The sequence below is a fragment of the Acromyrmex echinatior genome, chromosome 15 (genome assembly GCF_024713525.1).
Source record: "Acromyrmex echinatior isolate Ae372 chromosome 15, ASM2471352v2, whole genome shotgun sequence".
Lineage (NCBI taxonomy): Eukaryota > Metazoa > Arthropoda > Insecta > Hymenoptera > Formicidae > Acromyrmex > Acromyrmex echinatior.
In genome coordinates this window covers 2,879,885-2,899,965 of record NC_141866.1, presented here as the reverse complement: position 1 = coordinate 2,899,965, position 20,081 = coordinate 2,879,885, and the positions used below count along the sequence as shown (strand labels likewise).

The 20,081-nt window shown below is 27.9% G+C and overlaps 3 protein-coding genes across 8 annotated transcripts in view; 2 read left to right on the top strand and 1 right to left on the bottom strand.

Annotated features, from left to right (window-relative positions):
• The window catches only part of whd (carnitine O-palmitoyltransferase whd), a 28,378-nt gene extending 14,142 nt beyond the window's left edge, over positions 1-14,236 (top strand). For 2 of the 4 annotated variants that reach the window (XM_087414083.1, XM_011061729.2), the window contains exons 2-16: positions 7,443-7,598; positions 7,722-7,858; positions 7,959-8,235; positions 8,434-8,757; positions 8,988-9,187; positions 9,254-9,458; positions 9,554-9,661; positions 10,007-10,032; positions 10,239-10,304; positions 10,695-10,757; positions 11,332-11,443; positions 11,517-11,786; positions 11,866-12,015; positions 12,110-12,319; positions 12,504-14,236. In XM_087414083.1, the coding sequence (XP_087270209.1) occupies positions 7,458-7,598; positions 7,722-7,858; positions 7,959-8,235; positions 8,434-8,757; positions 8,988-9,187; positions 9,254-9,458; positions 9,554-9,661; positions 10,007-10,032; positions 10,239-10,304; positions 10,695-10,757; positions 11,332-11,443; positions 11,517-11,786; positions 11,866-12,015; positions 12,110-12,319; positions 12,504-12,602 (2,388 nt within the window). In that variant the 5' untranslated portion in view covers positions 7,443-7,457 and the 3' untranslated portion in view covers positions 12,603-14,236. The remainder of the gene's footprint in view (positions 1-7,442; positions 7,599-7,721; positions 7,859-7,958; positions 8,236-8,433; positions 8,758-8,987; positions 9,188-9,253; positions 9,459-9,553; positions 9,662-10,006; positions 10,033-10,238; positions 10,305-10,694; positions 10,758-11,331; positions 11,444-11,516; positions 11,787-11,865; positions 12,016-12,109; positions 12,320-12,503) is intronic. The other 2 variants (XM_011061731.2, XM_011061730.2) reach the window with 2 other exon arrangements.
• LOC105149370 (hypothetical protein) lies at positions 14,094-16,274 on the bottom strand. Of its 3 annotated transcripts, none has more exons than XM_011061734.2 (3): positions 16,133-16,274; positions 14,999-15,056; positions 14,094-14,563 (listed from the first exon to the last, which is right to left on the bottom strand). In XM_011061734.2, the coding sequence occupies exons 2-3, from the start codon at positions 15,019-15,021 to the stop codon at positions 14,350-14,352; spliced, it is 237 nt and encodes a 78-aa protein (XP_011060036.1). In that variant the 5' UTR covers positions 15,022-15,056; positions 16,133-16,274; the 3' UTR covers positions 14,094-14,349. The 3 variants fall into 3 exon arrangements, with proteins under 3 accessions (XP_011060036.1, XP_011060034.1, XP_011060035.1); XM_011061732.2 differs by having other exon boundaries at positions 16,097-16,237; XM_011061733.2 differs by having other exon boundaries at positions 16,075-16,214.
• Positions 16,275-16,434: 160 nt separating this feature from the next.
• Positions 16,435-20,079, top strand: LOC105149371 (motile sperm domain-containing protein 2). The gene is made up of 9 exons (XM_011061735.2): positions 16,435-16,596; positions 16,901-17,047; positions 17,370-17,547; positions 17,659-18,028; positions 18,397-18,472; positions 18,557-18,666; positions 18,747-18,950; positions 19,067-19,201; positions 19,292-20,079. The coding sequence occupies exons 1-9, from the start codon at positions 16,515-16,517 to the stop codon at positions 19,472-19,474; spliced, it is 1,485 nt and encodes a 494-aa protein (XP_011060037.1). The 5' UTR covers positions 16,435-16,514; the 3' UTR covers positions 19,475-20,079.
• The last annotated feature ends 2 nt before the right edge of the window (positions 20,080-20,081 follow it).

The window sequence follows — 20,081 nt, the reverse complement described above, 5'->3', positions numbered from 1 at the left end:
CGTAATTAAATTACCATTAGTCGTCTTTGTATTTCTTTTTGAGACTTCGAGAAAAAAAAATTACAATATTTCTTTTAAATAAAATACTACAGTGAAATAAGGCAGTTATGCGAAAAAAATAGAAAATAGAGAAGAAATGGTGATTAGTATTACTAAATGTTTCTGTTAAGAAGATTAAAAACAATATAAATAATGCTTTACAAAAAGTGAATCATTATTTCAAAATTATATTATTTTGTTATTATATTAATTTTTATTATATTAATTTATATTAATTAAAATTTTTATTATATTAATTTTGTATTGTTCTGTATTATATTTTATTGCATATTAATCATATATTATTGAAATATTAGAGAAGTTATATAGAGTACTTACTAACAGGAAATTATGTAAGGAAAAACAAATATCAGAGAAAAGTGATTGTATTAAAAAATTGTGAAAATTTTTTAATTTCTTTCTGTCATGATTAAATGATTACAAAATTTTCTTATTATAGCACTCGTGACTAAATAAACATATATATTTAACATTCATAATCAATTGAAAATGCATGAATATATTTCGCATGTAAATGATAAAGTATCTGTTAGTAATATTATGCATTATCATTCAGACAGAAGTCACCGATAAGAAGATATGACGTAGTTTCTCAGACATGAGATATTTCACATTAGTCGAGCTTTTATCAGCAAATTCTTTATATCCGGGTTAAAGGATATGTACGGAAAAAATAGTTTTTTTTATATTTTCTATTTATATAAAAAATATCGAATTATAATAAGACATAAAGAAATTAAAAATAATGCATTAATTTAATTTTTTTACGTCGCGACGTTGACAATGATACGAATATATTAATGTTAATTAATACATAAGCAGTTAAGTCATTTACTGTATAAATATGGTATGTACATAGTAATGTTTATAAGTGTTATTAGGTTAATAAAAGACAATGAGATAGCAATTATTTTTCTCATAAAGATCAACACAGAGAAACGGAAACTTACGACAGACGTCAGTATTAGCGTATCATAATTGTAACTAATTGACGTCAATGAGTAATACTACATCTCAGTGCTTATTTTTTGTACAAACATTATCAAAGATCAAAGTATAATGCACAATTTTCATTGTATTTATCAGATAAAATATATAGATCAGTAATGAATTCATTACGCTTGTACACAATTAATGAAATTATATGAACTTTTTCTTCGATTTTTTGAGAGTTGAGAAAGGTGTTTATTTCGAACTAACGCAATGTAAAATAAACAGCGAATGAATGTAAAATAAACAACAGTGAATCATCCTTTTTTAAATGTAGGTTTTTTATTATTTTTTTATTTTGTGCCTTAGATGAAATATCTGTTTGTATAGTAAAGTTTGATAAAAAGTATATATATTATATATGATAAAAAAACTTTCACAAACTTTATGATAGATTTATTTTTTTCAATGCGATACACGATCTTATACATATATATGTAATCATGTATACATATTTTTGACAAAAAATAAATCCGTCATTAAAATTAAATTTTTTTATAATACATTTTAAAATATAAATTAATCAGATCTCAATAACATCTGCTATTTTCAGAGAGAGAGAGAGAGAGAGAGAGAGAGAGAGAGAGAGAGAGAGAGAGAGAGAGAGAGAGAGAGAGAGAGATGCACAATTTTAAATATTCTGAGCTTGAGGTATCTGCTTGATTTTTTTAATATTTCTGAATATTTTAAGATTTCTAAGAAATATTTTTACTATTTATAAAAATAACTAAACTAAAGAAGCAGGTCACCAGCGAAAAAAGTGATTGTCAAATATATTGTTATGTATTATTACGACTTTGTAACACTGAGAAAGCTTTGTAAGTCGAAACATTTGAATTCTACGTATATTGAATTTTATTATATCTTATATTGATTGATTAATTTTGAATATTATATTATATTTATGTATAAATACAATACTTTTCTTGATATAAGTTGCATCACTAAGTTAACGAGAAATTTAACGAGATAAAAATCGTTACCATAATCTTGAATAATCTACTGAATTAACTATAAATTTAGAATGAAGATATATCTTATGCTAATTTATTAATTTTAATTATAAGCTCGTTATTTTATTTATAAGCTCGAAATGAACTATTCTGTTTTAATTTATTTAGCAATCATACGAGCCTTTTCATTTTAAAATTTATATTAGACTGCGGCATGTGATAAAAAAATCGCATATAGTTAATTCAGCAGATCAAAGATCATTCAAGATTGTGCTAATGATTTTTATTTCGCTAGTAACAAATTTCTCGCTAATTTAGTGATACAATTTACATCAAGAAAAGTTAGTTAAAGAAATTGACGTATATGATCAAAACGTCATTCTGTAATAGTCAAGTAATAGATGTTTAGTATCATCGAGTAAAATTCAATAATAAATCATGTTGCGATAATATTGCTTATTGTATTACGATCAAATAATGAAGAATGCTATACGATGAAAGTAAACTGTCATTTATGAGTAATTTTATTTTTTATTGTAAGTAATATAGAAAAATTCTTTAACATTTTTGTTCATAAAAGCATTATAATGTATAAAAATATATACATATATTATAATGCTCTTTCAGATACTGTGCTCAATAATACACATTTAAAGAATGACTTTTTGAAACCACACTGAAAATTCATAGCAGCAGAAGTATAAAATTTGGAAAGAAAAAGCATGAATAGCATTAATCATAATTTATTTCCACTGATAATCAATTTTTTTGCTGGTGAGTTCTTTCTTTAGTTTAATTATTTTTATAGATAGTAAAAATATTCAGAAATTAAAAAATCAAGCAGATACCTTAAGCTCAGAATATTATCTATTATATAAGATGACAGATCATACATCATGATATGACTATTGGGAGCTATACAGGGCGATTTTAACATATTTCATCACCCATCATAAGTAGGTAGAGTGAATTGAGTCGAAAAATCCTCTATCATTTTTGCAGTTTAGTAATAGTTAACGAGATATTAATTACTAAAAATTGCCAAATATTCGTCTTGAATAATTTTTTACTCAAATACTATCAACTTTATAGAAAAATTGCAAGAGACAAAAATCATTTATTTTCTTCTCATAGAACTCTAAAAATTTTTTCAGAATTTTTTATCAACTTTTTAGTATTGCATTTTCTTATTTTTACCAACATGAGAAAAAATGGTATTAAAAAATTCTGGAAAAATTCTTTTCTATAAAGTTGATAATATTTGAGTAAAAAATTATTCAAGATCAATATTTGGCAATTTTTAATAATTAATATCTTGTTAACTATTGCGAAAATTGCAAAATGTTAGAGAACTTTTCGACTCAATTCACTCTACCTGCTTATGATGAGTGATGAAATATGTTAAAATCGCCCTGTATAGCTCCTAATAGTTATGATGTAATACAGAATTTCGCGCGGAATAGTAACTGTCCAACTATTAGCTGATATTCATAATCGGCTCTTTTCTTGATGTAAATTGCATCCTTATATTTAAGATAATCTTAAATATAGATTTGAGATATTATAAACCGTATTAGCAGTTTAAGATATTGTATTATTTAAGACAGTTTTGAAAAAAATAATAATGGATTATGAATATATCAGTCTACGAGCGCTTCAAATATATTTTTTATTTTATAACGTATGTTTGATGTACTATATATATTTCCTCAAAATAGTTTCTTTTTATAGAATGCCTTCCATTTAATGATACAAATATCGTTCTGTCACTATTACTCATGAAATATAAAGAAAGATAGAACAACATTTGTGTCGACTTGTATTATTAAATGGAAAGCACCCTATATATAATAGTTATTTAACTTAAAAATGAAGAATGAGTTATATTTACAGTTGTGAAACTTTGGGTAATTTGAATTTAATTTACTACTTGATGGATTAATTTATGTATAATGTTGTATGAAATTTTATAATTACGTAGACTTAATTTTGTTCAAAAAACCTATATTTATTCATTGAGTAATTTTACTTTCAAATTTCTATTATCTGTTACGTAAATCTAACAGACAGAGAGAGGGAGGGAGGAGGGGGAGAGAAACGTTATGTATATTTCCGCATAACTGCTTTGTCATTGATTTTGAAGCGTTAATTATTGTTAATTAACAATCGATTTTGTCTTCCCTGATATCTTTTATGAAAAATTTTATAAACCAATTAAATGTGTTAGGTCAATGGAATACACATATATGTCATAGACAAATGAAATGCTCATGACCTATAATATTTACGGCGTGGATTTACTTGCTCAATGTAATTTATTTGTCATTATAATGACATCTAGAGACCTTCTAATCAGAGTCAAGACACAAAACAGTTTGATTAGTCTACCATCTCTAATAATTTCTGAGAGAGAAAGAGAGAGAGAGAGAGAGAGAGAGAGAGAAAGAGAGAGAGAGAGAGAGAGAGAGAGAGAGAGAGAGAGAGAGAGAGAACAAAAAGAAAAAGATATACTAAGTAAATGTATGTTCTTTTTTGTGTAATTTTGCTAAAACTTTTGCTAAAGGTCTTGCATACAAAATGCGACTCATATCCAGATTCTGATTAGATCTAGATTTTAGATGATACTGATACGTACAGTCATCGGATATAATGTTTTGGTTTAAAAAAATTAAAATGCATAAAAAGTGATTAAAGCTCTTCAAGAATGTTATTTTTTTCTATCTGGTTTGTAAAAAAAAATTATTAGTTTAACATTTGAAGAACAAATATTGTATTCTGAAGAGTTATGATAACAGGCTAATCAAATCATTAAGTTGACTTGCGCCTATCGAGAACAAATACAGACTGATTATCACATCTTTATTAAGATTAATCGAATTGATTAATCATCACAAATATATTTTCAAATATTTTCATGAGTGGTTAGATTTGAACGTGCCAAGAATCGTGCGGAATTATTCGGTAAATTTATATAGAGCTTTTCTAACCGGACGAGTCGTTGTTCAAAGTCCAAGGTTATTAGTCACATTCACAAATGGGTATAGTTACTATATACCTGTGAATTATGTGGGGGCAGTGATAACCTGTGAGTCGAGGATGATTTTTTTCGCGTCGACTTTTTTTTGATATTTTCCTCTGAAAAGGATTAAATATAATATATATTTGTACGAAGTTATCATTTACATAAAAAAATCGTATATAACATTGTGTAAAATTATTTAAAAAAAGATTAGATAATATTTGTATGAGAAATTAGCACTTAGATACAAAAGTTATATACAGCATTACGTAAAATTGTAAAAAAAGATTAGACAATATTTGTACAAGATCATCATTCATGTACAAAAGTTGTACAGCATTGCATAAAAGTATACGAATATATAATGTTGTATTAGTTCATTTTTTTCTACGAAATATTCCATCATATTCCATTATTTTTAGAGAACGTATATTTACTGTGGATATTCTTAACAATAAATTTCTAACAATAATTCAATTATTTTCCCAAAGTCACGTACAAAATTTGAAAAGGAGGCATTACATAACTTTTGTTAAACAACATACAGTATTTGTTCATTGATGATCTGTTCATATTTGTTCATTGATAATAAACTGATTTTTCTGATGAAATCAAGAGGAAAATGATTGTCATTAAAAAATCTCTGATTTGAAAGCGTGACGGGCTGTCCACATACGTACGTCCTCGCGAATTGTCAATTTATTTTCCCTCTGTCTAAGTGACATATTTGCTAATATTTTTGTATTTGTAGCTTATACACTTAACGTGCGCATTTTATCATTAAATTAATTATGAATCTTGTATCGGTCAGAAGCCATCATCGATGTTCTTCTCCCATTCTCCTGCTATTCCTTTCCATCATGACTCAAGTGAAAATCGAGTGAAATGCAGACGGACTTTCTATCTCGCATACAGTATGGTTTTTGTAACGTACCAAAATTTTAACACGGGAGAAGACCGTTCTCGGCTCTCAACATCCTCGATTCACGTAACATTTTCTAATCTTTTTAAACGCTTTGCATTATATACATCTGTGTGACTCAGAATATATGTTTATGTATATTTTTACGAATTTTTCGCACAGAACTTTCATTTCGCAACAACGGAAATTCTAAAATAATAATATTAATTTACTATAGAAAAAATGAAAAATTTTTATATAATAGAGTATACTTATTTTAAAGTAGAATATTTTATGATCTCTTATCATCAAATAACATCATATTAATCTATAAATTGAAAGTTTAATAAATTAATATAAATTATTAATTATAACAGAAGTTTACAGATATCAATATTTTTCAGAATATTATTTGTTAATCACATACGTGACTGATCTAACTAATTGATGTACGGTATATTGAGTATGATTAATTTTTACTTTTGCATATTTTGACATCCTTGCATTCTGAATTATAATTTTAATGGCTTTTTCCTTTTATTTTAAGGCTCTTGTAAGAAAACATGTTTTCTTCGATCTGTTAAATTGACGTCAAAATTGAGAATATGAATTTTTCGCTTGTCATATCTGCAAAAAAAATTATTTCTTTTCACATGATACTACTCGCATTCACATTAGTAAATTGTACTAAAAATTGATTGTCTCATTATCTTATATTAGTAAATATTTTTCTAATAAATATAATTAGAAAATAGATGTTATAACAAAAGATTTATAACCACCTATTAATATGACAATAATATAATACAATTTTTGATATGTTTATATCTTCGAAAGTATGCATGTGAAGAAATAAGATGTTTTTGCAAGATGTTACAAGATGTTACAAAATATTACAAGAAAAAAAATTCGCTTAATTTTTCGCTTGATATTGTAACTAGATATACATACATTACAGATATTATATTGTAACTAGATGTACACAAAACAAGAGAATTTAAAAATTTTAGAAATATTGAATGAAACTTACAGTTTCACTAAAAAGATTGAGAACAGTGGGAAAAGAGATGATAAATGCGATTTAGAATGAATACAGTCTATGAGGCATTCTTTTGAAATTTAAATATGTATTGAGCTCTTTAAAATATGTAAGTCTATATATATTATAATTAATAAGTATATCGAACTCGTTGTCATATGATGGTCCATATTTACCAGCTTGGCGACGTTCTACAATGCGTTCATGCACGCACTCATGCGCATCGCAATTACGGCTTTTAAGTAAGGTCAACTAGTGCATCTGTGTTCACTCTGCATCGTTATCACCGCTGCAATTGCTTATAGCTCATCACGACGAGGTTGCTCTTTCTCTGTTGTCTAATCCATATCTTAATGAATTCTTTTTTTCAGAATTTAAAAAATCGTGATACATAATAAACATGATACTTATTACTATATTTAGTAAAAAGTAAAAACTAATTTTTTTATCTTAAATAAAAAAATTAAACACTTTTTACAGGAAGGCTAACGCAGGATGGCGGAAGCCCATTCGGCCGTAGCATTCAGCTTCTCAATAACACACGAAGGATGGGACGTAAACTTCGATCGAGAGGTACTTCACTTGGTCTGGCTCTCTGGTGTACGGTCATGGAAAAAAAGATTTTTCCGGTTCCAGGTGAGTCACGGTATTCTGGCAAACACTGATATTTGAACTTTCTAATATTTGAACAAATATAAAATATTAATATAAAATAATGGATATTATTAACTTATATTTTTACATTCATTCTGTTCACAGAATAATCTGAAAAGCGGCGTTTATCCGGCTTCTTTGACAAGTCTATGGTTTACTGTAATTTTAGTAACGGCGATACACTTTGCTGGTTACAAAGTCCCGTATGACCTCGTTGGGAAAGTTTCACCATATATTTCTGGGTAAGTCTATGTAATTCCGTATTTTCGATTATAAATTATTTATATTCATTATACACAACGCAGATTAGCAGTAATTGATAATCATTGTTTTTTGTAATAGTTCTTCAGTACTCGCACACCTGGCAGGTTCCTTCGTAGTCGGACTGTTCCTATGGCTGGCGGTCATATACGCGATTCGATACATGCTGAAGCTATTACTATTGTACAAAGGATGGATGTATGAGGCAAGAGGCAAAGGTCGCAAGCCGTCGAAGTTGACTGAAGTCTGGCTGTTGCTAGTGAAATTATTTTCAGGTTGGCATAAACCCATGCTGTACAGCTTCCAAGGATCATTGCCACGATTGCCACTTCCGACAGTACCTGAGACTATGGAACGGGTTAGCTCAATAACGTATTTTATGATTTCTGTGTTGAAATGACTACATACATTTATACATTTCTTGTATAAATTGAATTCAAAATTATTGCTGGTCTAATGAATATTTTAATTTAGTTTCTAGTTTAGTCTATAACAGTTTTAGGCATTTCTCTTTAACATTGTAGTGAAAAAATCAAAGTATTGTATATTTAAATAGTATCTGAAAAGTGTACGGCCATTGCTCGATGATGAGGATTATGCTCGCATGGAAAACCTGGCCAAGGAGTTCCAGAATGGCATCGGAGTCAAGCTGCAGCGTTACCTGTTCCTTAAGTCTTGGTGGGCCACCAATTATGTGTCTGATTGGTGGGAGGAATATGTTTATTTACGCGGAAGATCACCTCTAATGGTCAACTCAAATTTCTACGGGATAGATGCCATTCTCACCCATTTCACGAACTTGCAAGCCGCCCGAGCCGGAGCTGTAATATATTCTTGCTTACAATATAGACGTCTCATCGAACATCAAGAGTTAGAACCTGTTAGTTATTCTTTTTACTAATTATCTTTAATTATTATATTTAAAAATGAAGAGATTTTCATACATTTAGGAAACGCATACGATTTTATATTAATATCTTTATTTTCATTCATTTTTTAAGAGAAATTTATATAAAGCACAAAATAAGAGTTACAAATGAATATTTTATATTACGCAAGTTTATAATCATGTAGATAAACTTATATTTAAAAAGTTATGTATATTTTCAGATTTTAGTTCAAGGATTAGTACCATTGTGTTCTTGGCAATATGAAAGGGTATTCAATACTACACGAATTCCAGGAATTGAAGTTGACAAAATTGTGCATTATCAGGATTCTAAACATATTGTAGTATATCATAAAGGCAGATATTTCAAAGTTTTAATTTATTACCGAAATAGGATTCTTCAACCCTGCGAGATAGAAATGTAAGTTATTGTTTTATTGGTATATATTTTTACATTTATACATGTGTTCATAATATTGCCTTACAGTCAGATTCAACAAATTTTGGATGACAATTCAACACCGTCGGAAGGAGAGGAGAAATTAGCTGCTTTAACAGCTGGCGAAAGAACTGCTTGGGCGCAAGCCAGAAAAGATTTTTTCGCGAAAGGTGTAAATAAGGCTTCTTTGGATATTATTGAAAAGGCGGCATTTGTAGTCACATTGGACGATGTACCTTATGAATACGATATAGTACGTTATTTAATAAAATAAAAATATATTGTAACAATATAAATATTAAATCATATTTGCAAATTAATGTAATTCTTATTTATTTCGTGCATTAGAAACATCCAGAAAAATTAGATCACTACGGTAGAAACCTATTACACGGAAAAGGATATGATCGATGGTTCGATAAATCTTTTACACTATGCATTGGAAATAATGGCAGAGTAAGTAATATATATTTATTGTCTTATCTTCATATTTGCATTATAATTGATTATCATTAAATAAATTAATAAGAATTAAGGCTCAAAAAATAAATCAATTACATAAAATTGCCTTGAGAGCTAGACACAAGATATTGTATAATATTGTATGTATAATATTTATTACTTTATTCGATTAATTGACAATGATTACAAATATTTCGATCCTCACTTGAAATCCTTTGCAATGCGATGTAATACAATCTAATGAGTTAATAACCCATTGGATTATATTACGTCAATGTAATAATATAATTAATTATCATTAGCTTCAATGTTTTATAAAAATAATTTCTCTTTACACAGATTGGCTTCAACGCAGAACATTCTTGGTGAGTATATACTTTATAAAAAAATATTTATTTTAAAAAATTGTGCACCTATTTTCAATAGAGACAAATATAAGGCGCGAATTTGTTATGCACAATATACTATGAACACAATTAGACCTATATTTTTATTAATATAAAATAAGACATTACATAAAAATTTATGCGTATATATTGAAACAAAGCATATAATGATAAGTAATGAGCAGGGCAGATGCTGCAGTCATGTCACACTTGTGGGAGTACATATTATGTTCGGAGTTCCTGAACCGACAGTAAGAATTACAATTTATAGCCCGTAGAATATTACTTATTTTGCATATATACATCTCTTCTTCTGCTTCTGTAAGATTACTATTGTACGTTACTTTATCTCTTGTGTGTTAAGAACGTCTATGGAAATAATTTGGATTGCAACATATATCTATATGTTTTTTTTAAATTTAAGATACTTCTTTTTAACAAATTTTTAGTGTCTTAAAACGCTCTTTACAGTAGTCATCTTTAAAGTTCTGTGGGGGTTCATGCTACGCTTATGTTTCAGTTTCTTAAATATTACATTTCCTAGAGGTTACCTATTTCTACCGGATTTACGGATAATGAATGCTTTTTATATTTCTCTTTCGCGTCTTGTCTTTAATGTTTCTTTCTCATATGCTTATTAGGGCTGATGCACCAGTGCTCGGAACTCTATGGGAATTTATTATAGCTGCTGATATTGAAATCGGGTAATCGGGTTATTTATTGTTGTGTATTGTTACACAAGTGTAATGTAGTAGAGCAAATTACTAACCATTCATCTATATCATTCCTAATTATAATTTTATTGTAATTATCATTATACAATGATTAACTTTTCTATGCTTACAAGCGTTTCTATATGTAAATTTTTGTCTGTAATACTTTTTAATCTGTCAAAATATTATCTGCTTCGTTATTGCATTATAAATGTGTATGATTAAGAATGTTTATTTTCAATGAAAAGTTATAGACTAATTAAAATAAATTAATGAAAGTTATTGTAGTTTAAATTAGTTACATACAATAAAATGTATTTATAGATTTGCATGATATTATAAAAAGTATCTGGAAAGTAAGGACCATTTGAATCAATTTATTTTTTATCTTTTATCCATTCTAAGTTATTTAAAATGAAATTTAATACGATAATCGTGGAAGTTAAGTCCTTACTTTTCAAATAATGCATGATAATATGGTTTTCTTCATGAATTTGATTTCTTTCAATAAAATAAAATATAGCTTAGAATTTTCTATCATTTGAGAAATATATATTATTTTCAGATATAAAGACGGACACAATATAGGCAATCCGGAATTTATACCTCCAGCTCCAACTCGCTTGCAATGGGATTTAAATGCCAGATGTATTGAAGTAATTGAACAATCTTATCAGGTAATCTCATGTTCTATCTAAATGTAGTATATGTACTATATTTAACGAATACAATTGATTTTTAATTCAAAAGGTGGCGCACAGTATATTAAATGATGTTGAATTACGCGTTTATGTGCACGATGCTTATGGTAAAGGTTTGATGAAAGCTCATTCCATATCACCAGACGCCTATATACAAATGGCGTTGCAATTGGCTTACTATCGTGATGCTGGCAAGTTTAATTTAACTTATGAGGCTTCCATGACAAGGTTATTCCGAGAAGGTAGAACAGAAACAGTCAGACCATGCACTATTGAATCTTCTAAATGGGTAAAAGCAATGGAGGATAAAACAACAACGGTAAAAACGAATTAATAAATAAAAAGCACATAAATTTGTTTCTCCGTGTATTTCTAATTCGATCTTTTTTCCAATATAGGTAACAGAAAAAGTCAAGTTGCTAATGGATGCAGCAGCACGACATCAAAAAAGTTATCAAGATGCTATGTGTGGTAAAGGAATAGATAGGCACTTGTTCTGTTTATATGTAATATCGAAGTACTTAGAAGTAGATTCGCCATTTTTGCAGGTAATTATTTTACGAGTCGCTATTATGAATATGATATACGTATATAATTGATTAAATATGATCTCATTAAACATGATGAATGATTTTATTGTAGGAAGTTCTAAGCGAGCCATGGAGGTTGTCGACATCGCAAACTCCACACGGCCAAACTTCGAGACTAGATTTGAAAACATATCCTAAATGCATTTCAGCTGGTGGTGGATTTGGTCCTGTGGCCGATGATGGCTACGGAGTTTCTTATATAATTGCGGGAGAAGATCTTATATTTTTCCATATTTCCAGTAAACGATCTTCATCAAGAACGGTAAAATAATTAATACTTTTTGGTTTTATTATTATAATTATTTTTCTATATTTTTTAAATATTTTTATTGTTTCAATTATATATTTCATAGATCCATATATAGTTGATCCGTATATAATTGTTTATATTAAAGTGTAATTTAATGTAATGATATCTTCTAACAAAATTATTTCAATATCTATAGGATGCTGCCAAATTTGCAAAACAAATCGAAAAAGCACTTGTCGATATGAAAGATTTACTAGAACAAAAAAAGAAAATACATCAGAATGGATCTGCGTAACTTATTGAATTACCTGTAGCGTTGTCGAGCAAAATAATTATAAACTATGCAATGAAGCGGAGTTTATATCTCCAGACAACTTTTCTTGGCTTATGGAAGAATTTAATAACATAAACATATTTTAGTGTTTAAAATATAATTTTCTTAAGGCAGAGTTTTTTCATAGATAATTATTTTAATAAATAAAGGTTATAGGAAAAAATAACGGGCCCAAAATTCAAGATATGTCTATGTTATAGACATTACATATATAGAAGTGAATTTTTATAGGATCATTTCACATTTGTCATATATCATTATATATCATTATATAATTATATCATAAATATAATTTTTATTATTAAACAATCATTTATAAATGACAATTTATGCGTAATTTACTAATAATACTGCACAGTGTATGCAAAAGTACAAGTACCAAATTTCTATTGTTTGCTGTACATAATTGCAAATTTAAGAGATATTTGACATTAATATGTGAGAAAAACATAAAAATTGATTAACAAATTTCATTACTTATTAAAAATGTTGAAAATTTTCAAACATATATGATAAAATGTTCATAATATGTTATTAAAGTTAAATATTTTATATTTATTGACAACTAAATTTTGAAAAATTTACCAAATACACACTATCATATTATTGCAAATGTGGAAGCAGTTTAATTTCATCATACATATGTATATCCTATCATAATTACTAATTCTATCATTGTAACATTGAGAAGTGATTTGTATGCAATGCAATTTACGCATATAAGAAATTTTTTTTTCTCCATAAATATACATGAATGATAGACAAGTATTGTCCTATTACTTTAATATGGAGAGACATCTCGATCTATTAGAATCTTATCAATTTAATATCTAATGAGATAGAGATGTGCAACTACAAACATGTGATTACTGATTTCTTTTTTAAGCAAACATCTAAGCGATGCCATATATAATATGTGCAACTTATCAATGCAAAATGTTTTAACTGTAAGTAATTACTAATTGTAAGCAATTTTATACTTAGAAGAAAAGCGTACGATTACATTCTCCTACTGCAGATATTTGTTACAAATATATTTAAAGATATTGGTGCTTTAAATCTTGTTATTATTCAGTAGGTTATAATTAACATTATTGAAATATTTAAGCGCAAGAAAAATGTGAAATGCAAGATGATGAGATAGGAATATCTAACATTGCTGCACACTTAATTTCATCTTTATACATTTAATAAAAGTTCTAATAAAGATTGTAAAGATTAGGTATGAAATATTACAATAGATTTCGTCTTTTAGTTCTGTAAAGTATGACATTTCATTATACATTGAACTTTTATGGAAATTATAATTAGAAATTTGCATAAGGCAGCTTGAAAGATCTAAAGTATGTTTACTAATCGAGAACAAAATATGTAAAATATTGAATGTTGACAGGAAAGAAAATTGCAGAGTATTCGAAATATTTTTGTACAATATTGATAATCGATCAGTAATTCATTTTATACCGTTTATTGATATATTTATATAGAATTCTTTTTTATTACATACAAAAATATGTAATATTTAATCATAACATGAATGTACTGTCATAGAATAAATAAAAACAACTACAGTCGTTTACTTTATATAGTAACAATATTTAAACATCTTTTGCACATCTCTTCCCCTCTCTCTTAACAACAAATGAGAAATTGTTAAAGATGTATACCGGAAACATATATAAATACATACGCGAAAAACAATACTGCATTACGACTTTTTAATAGTGTCTTTACGTGGTTGAATTTTTACTTTTTCTTGCTTCAGAGATCGGTGCTTGTTTGATATCACTGCATTTCGTAACGTTGAATGAAGAAATCTCTTGTTAACGGTTTCTTTAGGTTTCACCCATCCACTGGGACCCATTATTTCGGCCCTTCGCGCACCAAGTCTGGCTTCTTCCAATAAAGCTTCTGCTGCTAGTCTAAATAAATATTTATATTTCGTAATAACTATTGCACAACAAAAGATAAAGTCGTATTTTTGTGTTTATAAATTTCTATTTATTATATTGTTTATTATTTATATACAACACTCATAATGTAGATCGGCAATATAACTTTTATACAGTTAAATTACCTCACTTATTAGCTTCTCAAGAGTCTGATTCTTTAGAAAAATTAAAATATAATAGTGTTCATGCAAACTTCAAAACATTCATCGCTATCCAAATAAAATATTATTTTTATAACTTAATTTATTTAAAAGTTTATTCATAATGTGTCCAATTTTCTCAATGAAAAGCAAGGATAAAAACCAGTCGTTGTTCGTATATTCCAAACGAGAATTTTCCCTTATACATATCACATTGTAAATCATTACATAAATGTAACAATGTTTGGTGAAATCGTACAATTACCTATTTAATGTTTCGTCATCCATGTTTGTTTTGTCGCAAATTGTTATTCTCAAATTTTCTGAAAGAAATAAGCGAAATTATTGCATAAATATTACAGAATATTCGCGATTGCACGTACGTTGATTACGTTACAAATGCGACAATGCCCACCCTACTGAAAAAAATCATGTCACACAATTGCATTATGAAATCATGTAATTAAAATACATAAATCATGTAATGAATTATTCCAAATCAGTATGTGATTTTTTAAAATTACTTGTAATTTGAAAAGTCACATGATGATATGTCCTTTTTCCTTCTATTTCTATCATTCAATTCTTTAAAATTTGACAACTATAAAATCACATGATAGATAAAATTATTTCTAATATCATGTGATTTTTCGAATTACGTCATTTAAAAAAAATCACCTACTGATTTGGAACAATTTGTTACGTAATTTACATATTTTAATTACATGATTTCATCATGTAACGTTGTGACATGATTTTTTTCCAGTAAAATGGTGTATTTACAGTCTTTCTAATCAAACATCACGTAGCATCGAGTCATAATTTCTTAAAGATTGTCAATTTTATCAGGAAAATTCGCATAAAATTGTGATACAGTAACATTATATTACAGTAACATTACAATAATGTTCATAACAGCTGATGAGGTGTGGTCATTTTTCACAGCTGATTGATGCCATTTCCACCAACATAGATTAACTTTAATCTCGGTTCAACTTACTCTTTGTTTTTTTCTAATCTTTAGAACTAGAAAAAGATGAAGAGTAAGTTGAACCGAGATTAAAGTTAATCTACATTGGTGGAAATGAGCATGAGTCACGGGAATGTTTGAACTATGGCCCTGGTATTCATTTCTTTTACAATTTTAATGTCATAAACTGATCAGAGAACTGTATTAACATTTAAAGATTACTTAAGACAATCTTAAAAAATAACTGACTTCGTATGAATATCGGCCTATGACACTCGGGATTATTAGCCGTAGACGAATGCGATTATAAGCAATAAATTATTGCTTTCTTATTTCACACAGAAATTGCGTGGAAAGTTAGTCGAACTTACTAAATCGTGCAACGTTAATTACCGCAATTCATTAAATTGACACTTTGAAATGGAATACCATCAACTTGATGATGTTATTTGTAAATTATCTCTTAATTAGATCATGGATGAGATGTCAGGAAAAATACGTTTGTACAATCAATGCGGGGGTCACTTCTTTCTTTTTCTCTTTGAGACTCGAAGATATTATCCTTATTTCACTTTCAAAGCATGACAAGGTTGAACAAATTGAACTATACTGTCGAGATTCGAGGATTTCGAGGTGGGCACAGACTTTGGACATATGTAGAAAGGAATTTTGCTCCGCAGAGCGGCGCGACACGTATAGACGCCACAGACTAGGCATGTGAATAAACAATTATCATCTGGTTATCGTCTATGGTAGGTTCTCGGCGCCGGTCAAAGTGTCATTCTCCTGGTCGTTAGCCTGACAAAGAAAGATGGAAACACCAACGAAAGTGATCGCGGAGCTTCGCGAGAAATTTTTCAAAAAATTGGAGGAGGAAGGACCACCCGATTCTAGTATGTACATATTATAGATCCTTTTCTGTTTTTTAATGAAACGATTTTTGATATTATAATGTTAATTGATGTGTCATAAAGATGCTCATGTAACATGTGCAAAGGTCGTATTCAGTCGCGATCGTGTATTTAATTAAAAATGATTAGCAGCCCACTTGACTTTAACAAAGGCATGGATGATTGAAAACTCTTGCCTATATCATTGTATTAATTACTTATATGGAACCAAATGCTAAAGAAAATTGTAGTTGTTTTTTCATCTGGAATCTATTCCTATCTGAATTTGATTAATAATTATTCATAGGAGGTTTCCACACTGCTGATATAGCCAGGATAAAAAACAATGATGATTGGCTGAAACGATTTTTGGAACATCATGAGTTTAACGAACAAGATGCGTTCAACATGCTTTGGGAAACTTGTACTTGGAGAAGAAAATTTGGAACAAATGGTAAAACTATGCATGTGAATCTTATGCTTGACATTTTCAATTTTTATTATTCTCTGTAAGATATTAACATTTTAGATTAAAATTGATAAAAGTTGTTTGACAAGTATATACATATCTTAATTTGAATATAGTGTAAGTTTAATTTTTTCGATAAGTATATAAGCTTATAAACATCCTTAATAGTAATTAAACAAAAGTATTCAGTGCTGAATTATTCATTCATGAAATGAAAAGTACTCGATACTGAAAGAATTAAAGTTAATAGAATAATGTAAAACAAAATGTCTTTCTTTCTCTTCTTTCATTCTAAATCGAATTACAGATATCACCGAGGATAATGTTAGGAGAGATTATTTAGAAGATGGTGTAATCTTTAGCTATAGTAAGGATAAGGATGGCAAAAAACTTTTTGTAATTAAGTCAAAGTTGCATGTTAAAGGAGTAAAAGATTTTGCGGAGCTTCAGAGATGTATAGTTTATTGGTTCGAAAGATTAGAAAGGTATTGGTATATTTATTAATTTCCTTTTTTTTATATAAAGAATTATAAAAGGCATTAATATATCCGCACCTTGTATACTCTATGGATGTTTTTTATTTATTGTACTTTCAGAGAAGAAAATGGAAATCAAATATCACTTTTCTTTGACATGGTAGATGCTGGACTTTCCAATATGGATATGGAGCTTATTAAGTATCTCATTGGTTTATTCAAATCTTATTATCCAAATTTTCTAAACTATATCATAGTTTTGGAAATGCCCTGGGTTTTAAATGCAGCTTTTAAAATAATAAAATCATGGTTACCTGCAAAAGCTATTCCGAAAATTAAGTTTGTTAACAAAACCACATTAAAAGATTATGTCAATCCAAACGATGCACTGAAATGTTGGGGAGGTAACAATGATTACATCTTCAAATTTATCTCAGAAGAGCAAACAAATGGAGATAGCGTATTAAATGGTAAACTGGATAATAAAAAGGTATATATACATATATATATATATATATATATATATATATATATATATATATATATATTACATACATTTCTTATGTCATTGCCATAACTATATGTTAAATGAATAAGATCAAGATATTGCTTTTACTTGATGTGTCACATTCACTATGCTTTTTTGTCATTGCACTATATTCTTTTTTCTGTTATTATTCTTTTGTTAACTACATTGATTTGTTTTCAACATCATTTCTATTTCAAATTAGTTATCCCGAAAAAGAAAGTATTGAACAAAATGGAATACGTAGAAAATGTATATTAAATTATTTATAAGTGTTAAAGCATCTCTATCCAATATATTATTTCTTTAAACATACTCTATATATTTTGTAGGTACACTTTGTAGACAATTCACCACTTACGGAACAAAGTCCGACTAGTATTGGGGACCAGATCAATGAAGAACAACGTATGTACAAAATTTACATACAAATTTGTTACGTCATACTACAATATATAAAAGATTTATTTAAATAAATTATATTTGCTTCAGTCTTATCTATAGAACCCACGGAAATAATTACGTTTAATAAAGATGGAAATGATGTCACTGGGACAATTACACTTAAGAATATTACAACTGATAAATCTTTATCTTATAAGGTATATAGACATTGTTATTCGATTATTATAATAATAACAACTGAGAAATGTAGCTTAACATAGGTATGGTAATTTTGTAGATAAAGACAACATCACCTGAGAAATTTAGAGTACGGCCAAGTTCAGGACTTTTGCAACCATCTGAACAAAGAACTGTTATGGTTGTATTACAATCTGGCTATAATATACGTGGCCTATTAAACAACGATAGATTTCTAGTCATGTGCTTCCCCTTAAAAAATACAAACACTGCTACAACGCAAGAACTGAATTTACTCTGGAAGGTAAATTAATGTTGATTTAATATATTATATATGTTTTTATGTTGAGATATCAACAACTTCAAATTTAAAATATTGTTAGGTAAGATCTTTCACATAATAATATTGTCTTTTTGTAGTCTGAAAAGGCAACAGAAATGCACAAACTACGATGTTGTGACGGTGCTACTGAAAATAGCGAGACACAAAAATCTCATTTTATGCTAACTTCTGCAGTAGCAGGAAATGATCATATTGATGTATTTTCTTCTAAGGTATGTGACCTAATATTGCAGTCTTAATTTTCTAAGTATATATTAAAATAAACGTTTCTAAAAATACTAATGCATTGTAATAATTTGCAGATAAATCATTTAGAAAAACACAATAACAACATATACAGTGAAATCGTTATTGTAAAATATATGCTTCTAATTTCAATAGCATTGACGATTTTAATGGCAATATTCATGGGTTATGTTTTACAAGTGGATATTAAAAATTTGATCGATCAGCAAAAATCCTGCCGGATTCCTCGTGATACTTAAAACATATTTTAAAACACGTGTTTGTAATACTAATAACTTTGATATATAAAATAATTATAGAAAAATAATTAGAAAATCTTTAAATTGAATCTACAATCATGTAAAGATAAAAAATATCTTATATTACACAATATTTAACATGTTAAAGTTTTTATACGTTTTCTGTTCTTCCAAAAAAAGATCTATGTTTATTTGTAATTTCTCTAAATTAATTTTATATCTCGTTAATTTTTTATACATTATATATATATATATATATATATATATATATATATATACATATATACATATACATATGTGTAATAAATCATCTAATAAGTTACCATGTGGTATTTTGTAATACAAGGCATGAGAAAGTACAGTATATTGTAAAACTATATTAAAACTGCTATTTTTATACATACTCTATGAAATATCCTTATTGTATTAAACTTGAATGTAGATTAGCATATGTATACGCGCAAATTTTTGTATATATATATATATCTCTCTCTATCGTTAATGATTTTATTTTCTTTATACTGTTGTATTAGTTATGACTTTAATGTAGCTTGTACATGATTCCATAATTAAATTATTTTGAAAATACATGAAATATATAATTATG

Excerpts from the sequence above, each read along its gene's own strand:
- LOC105149370 (XM_011061732.2), bottom strand. Across the intron at positions 14,564-14,998 it reads GATGACGAAACATTAAATAG|ACTAGCAGCAGAAGCTTTAT; the intron begins GTAATTGTACGA and ends ATATTTATTTAG.
- LOC105149371 (XM_011061735.2), top strand. The coding sequence starts at position 16,515 with ATGGAAACACCAACGAAAGTGATCGCGGAGCTTCGCGAGAAATTTTTC. Across the intron at positions 17,548-17,658 it reads TGGTTCGAAAGATTAGAAAG|AGAAGAAAATGGAAATCAAA; the intron begins GTATTGGTATAT and ends TTGTACTTTCAG. Across the intron at positions 18,473-18,556 it reads CCAGATCAATGAAGAACAAC|TCTTATCTATAGAACCCACG; the intron begins GTATGTACAAAA and ends TATTTGCTTCAG.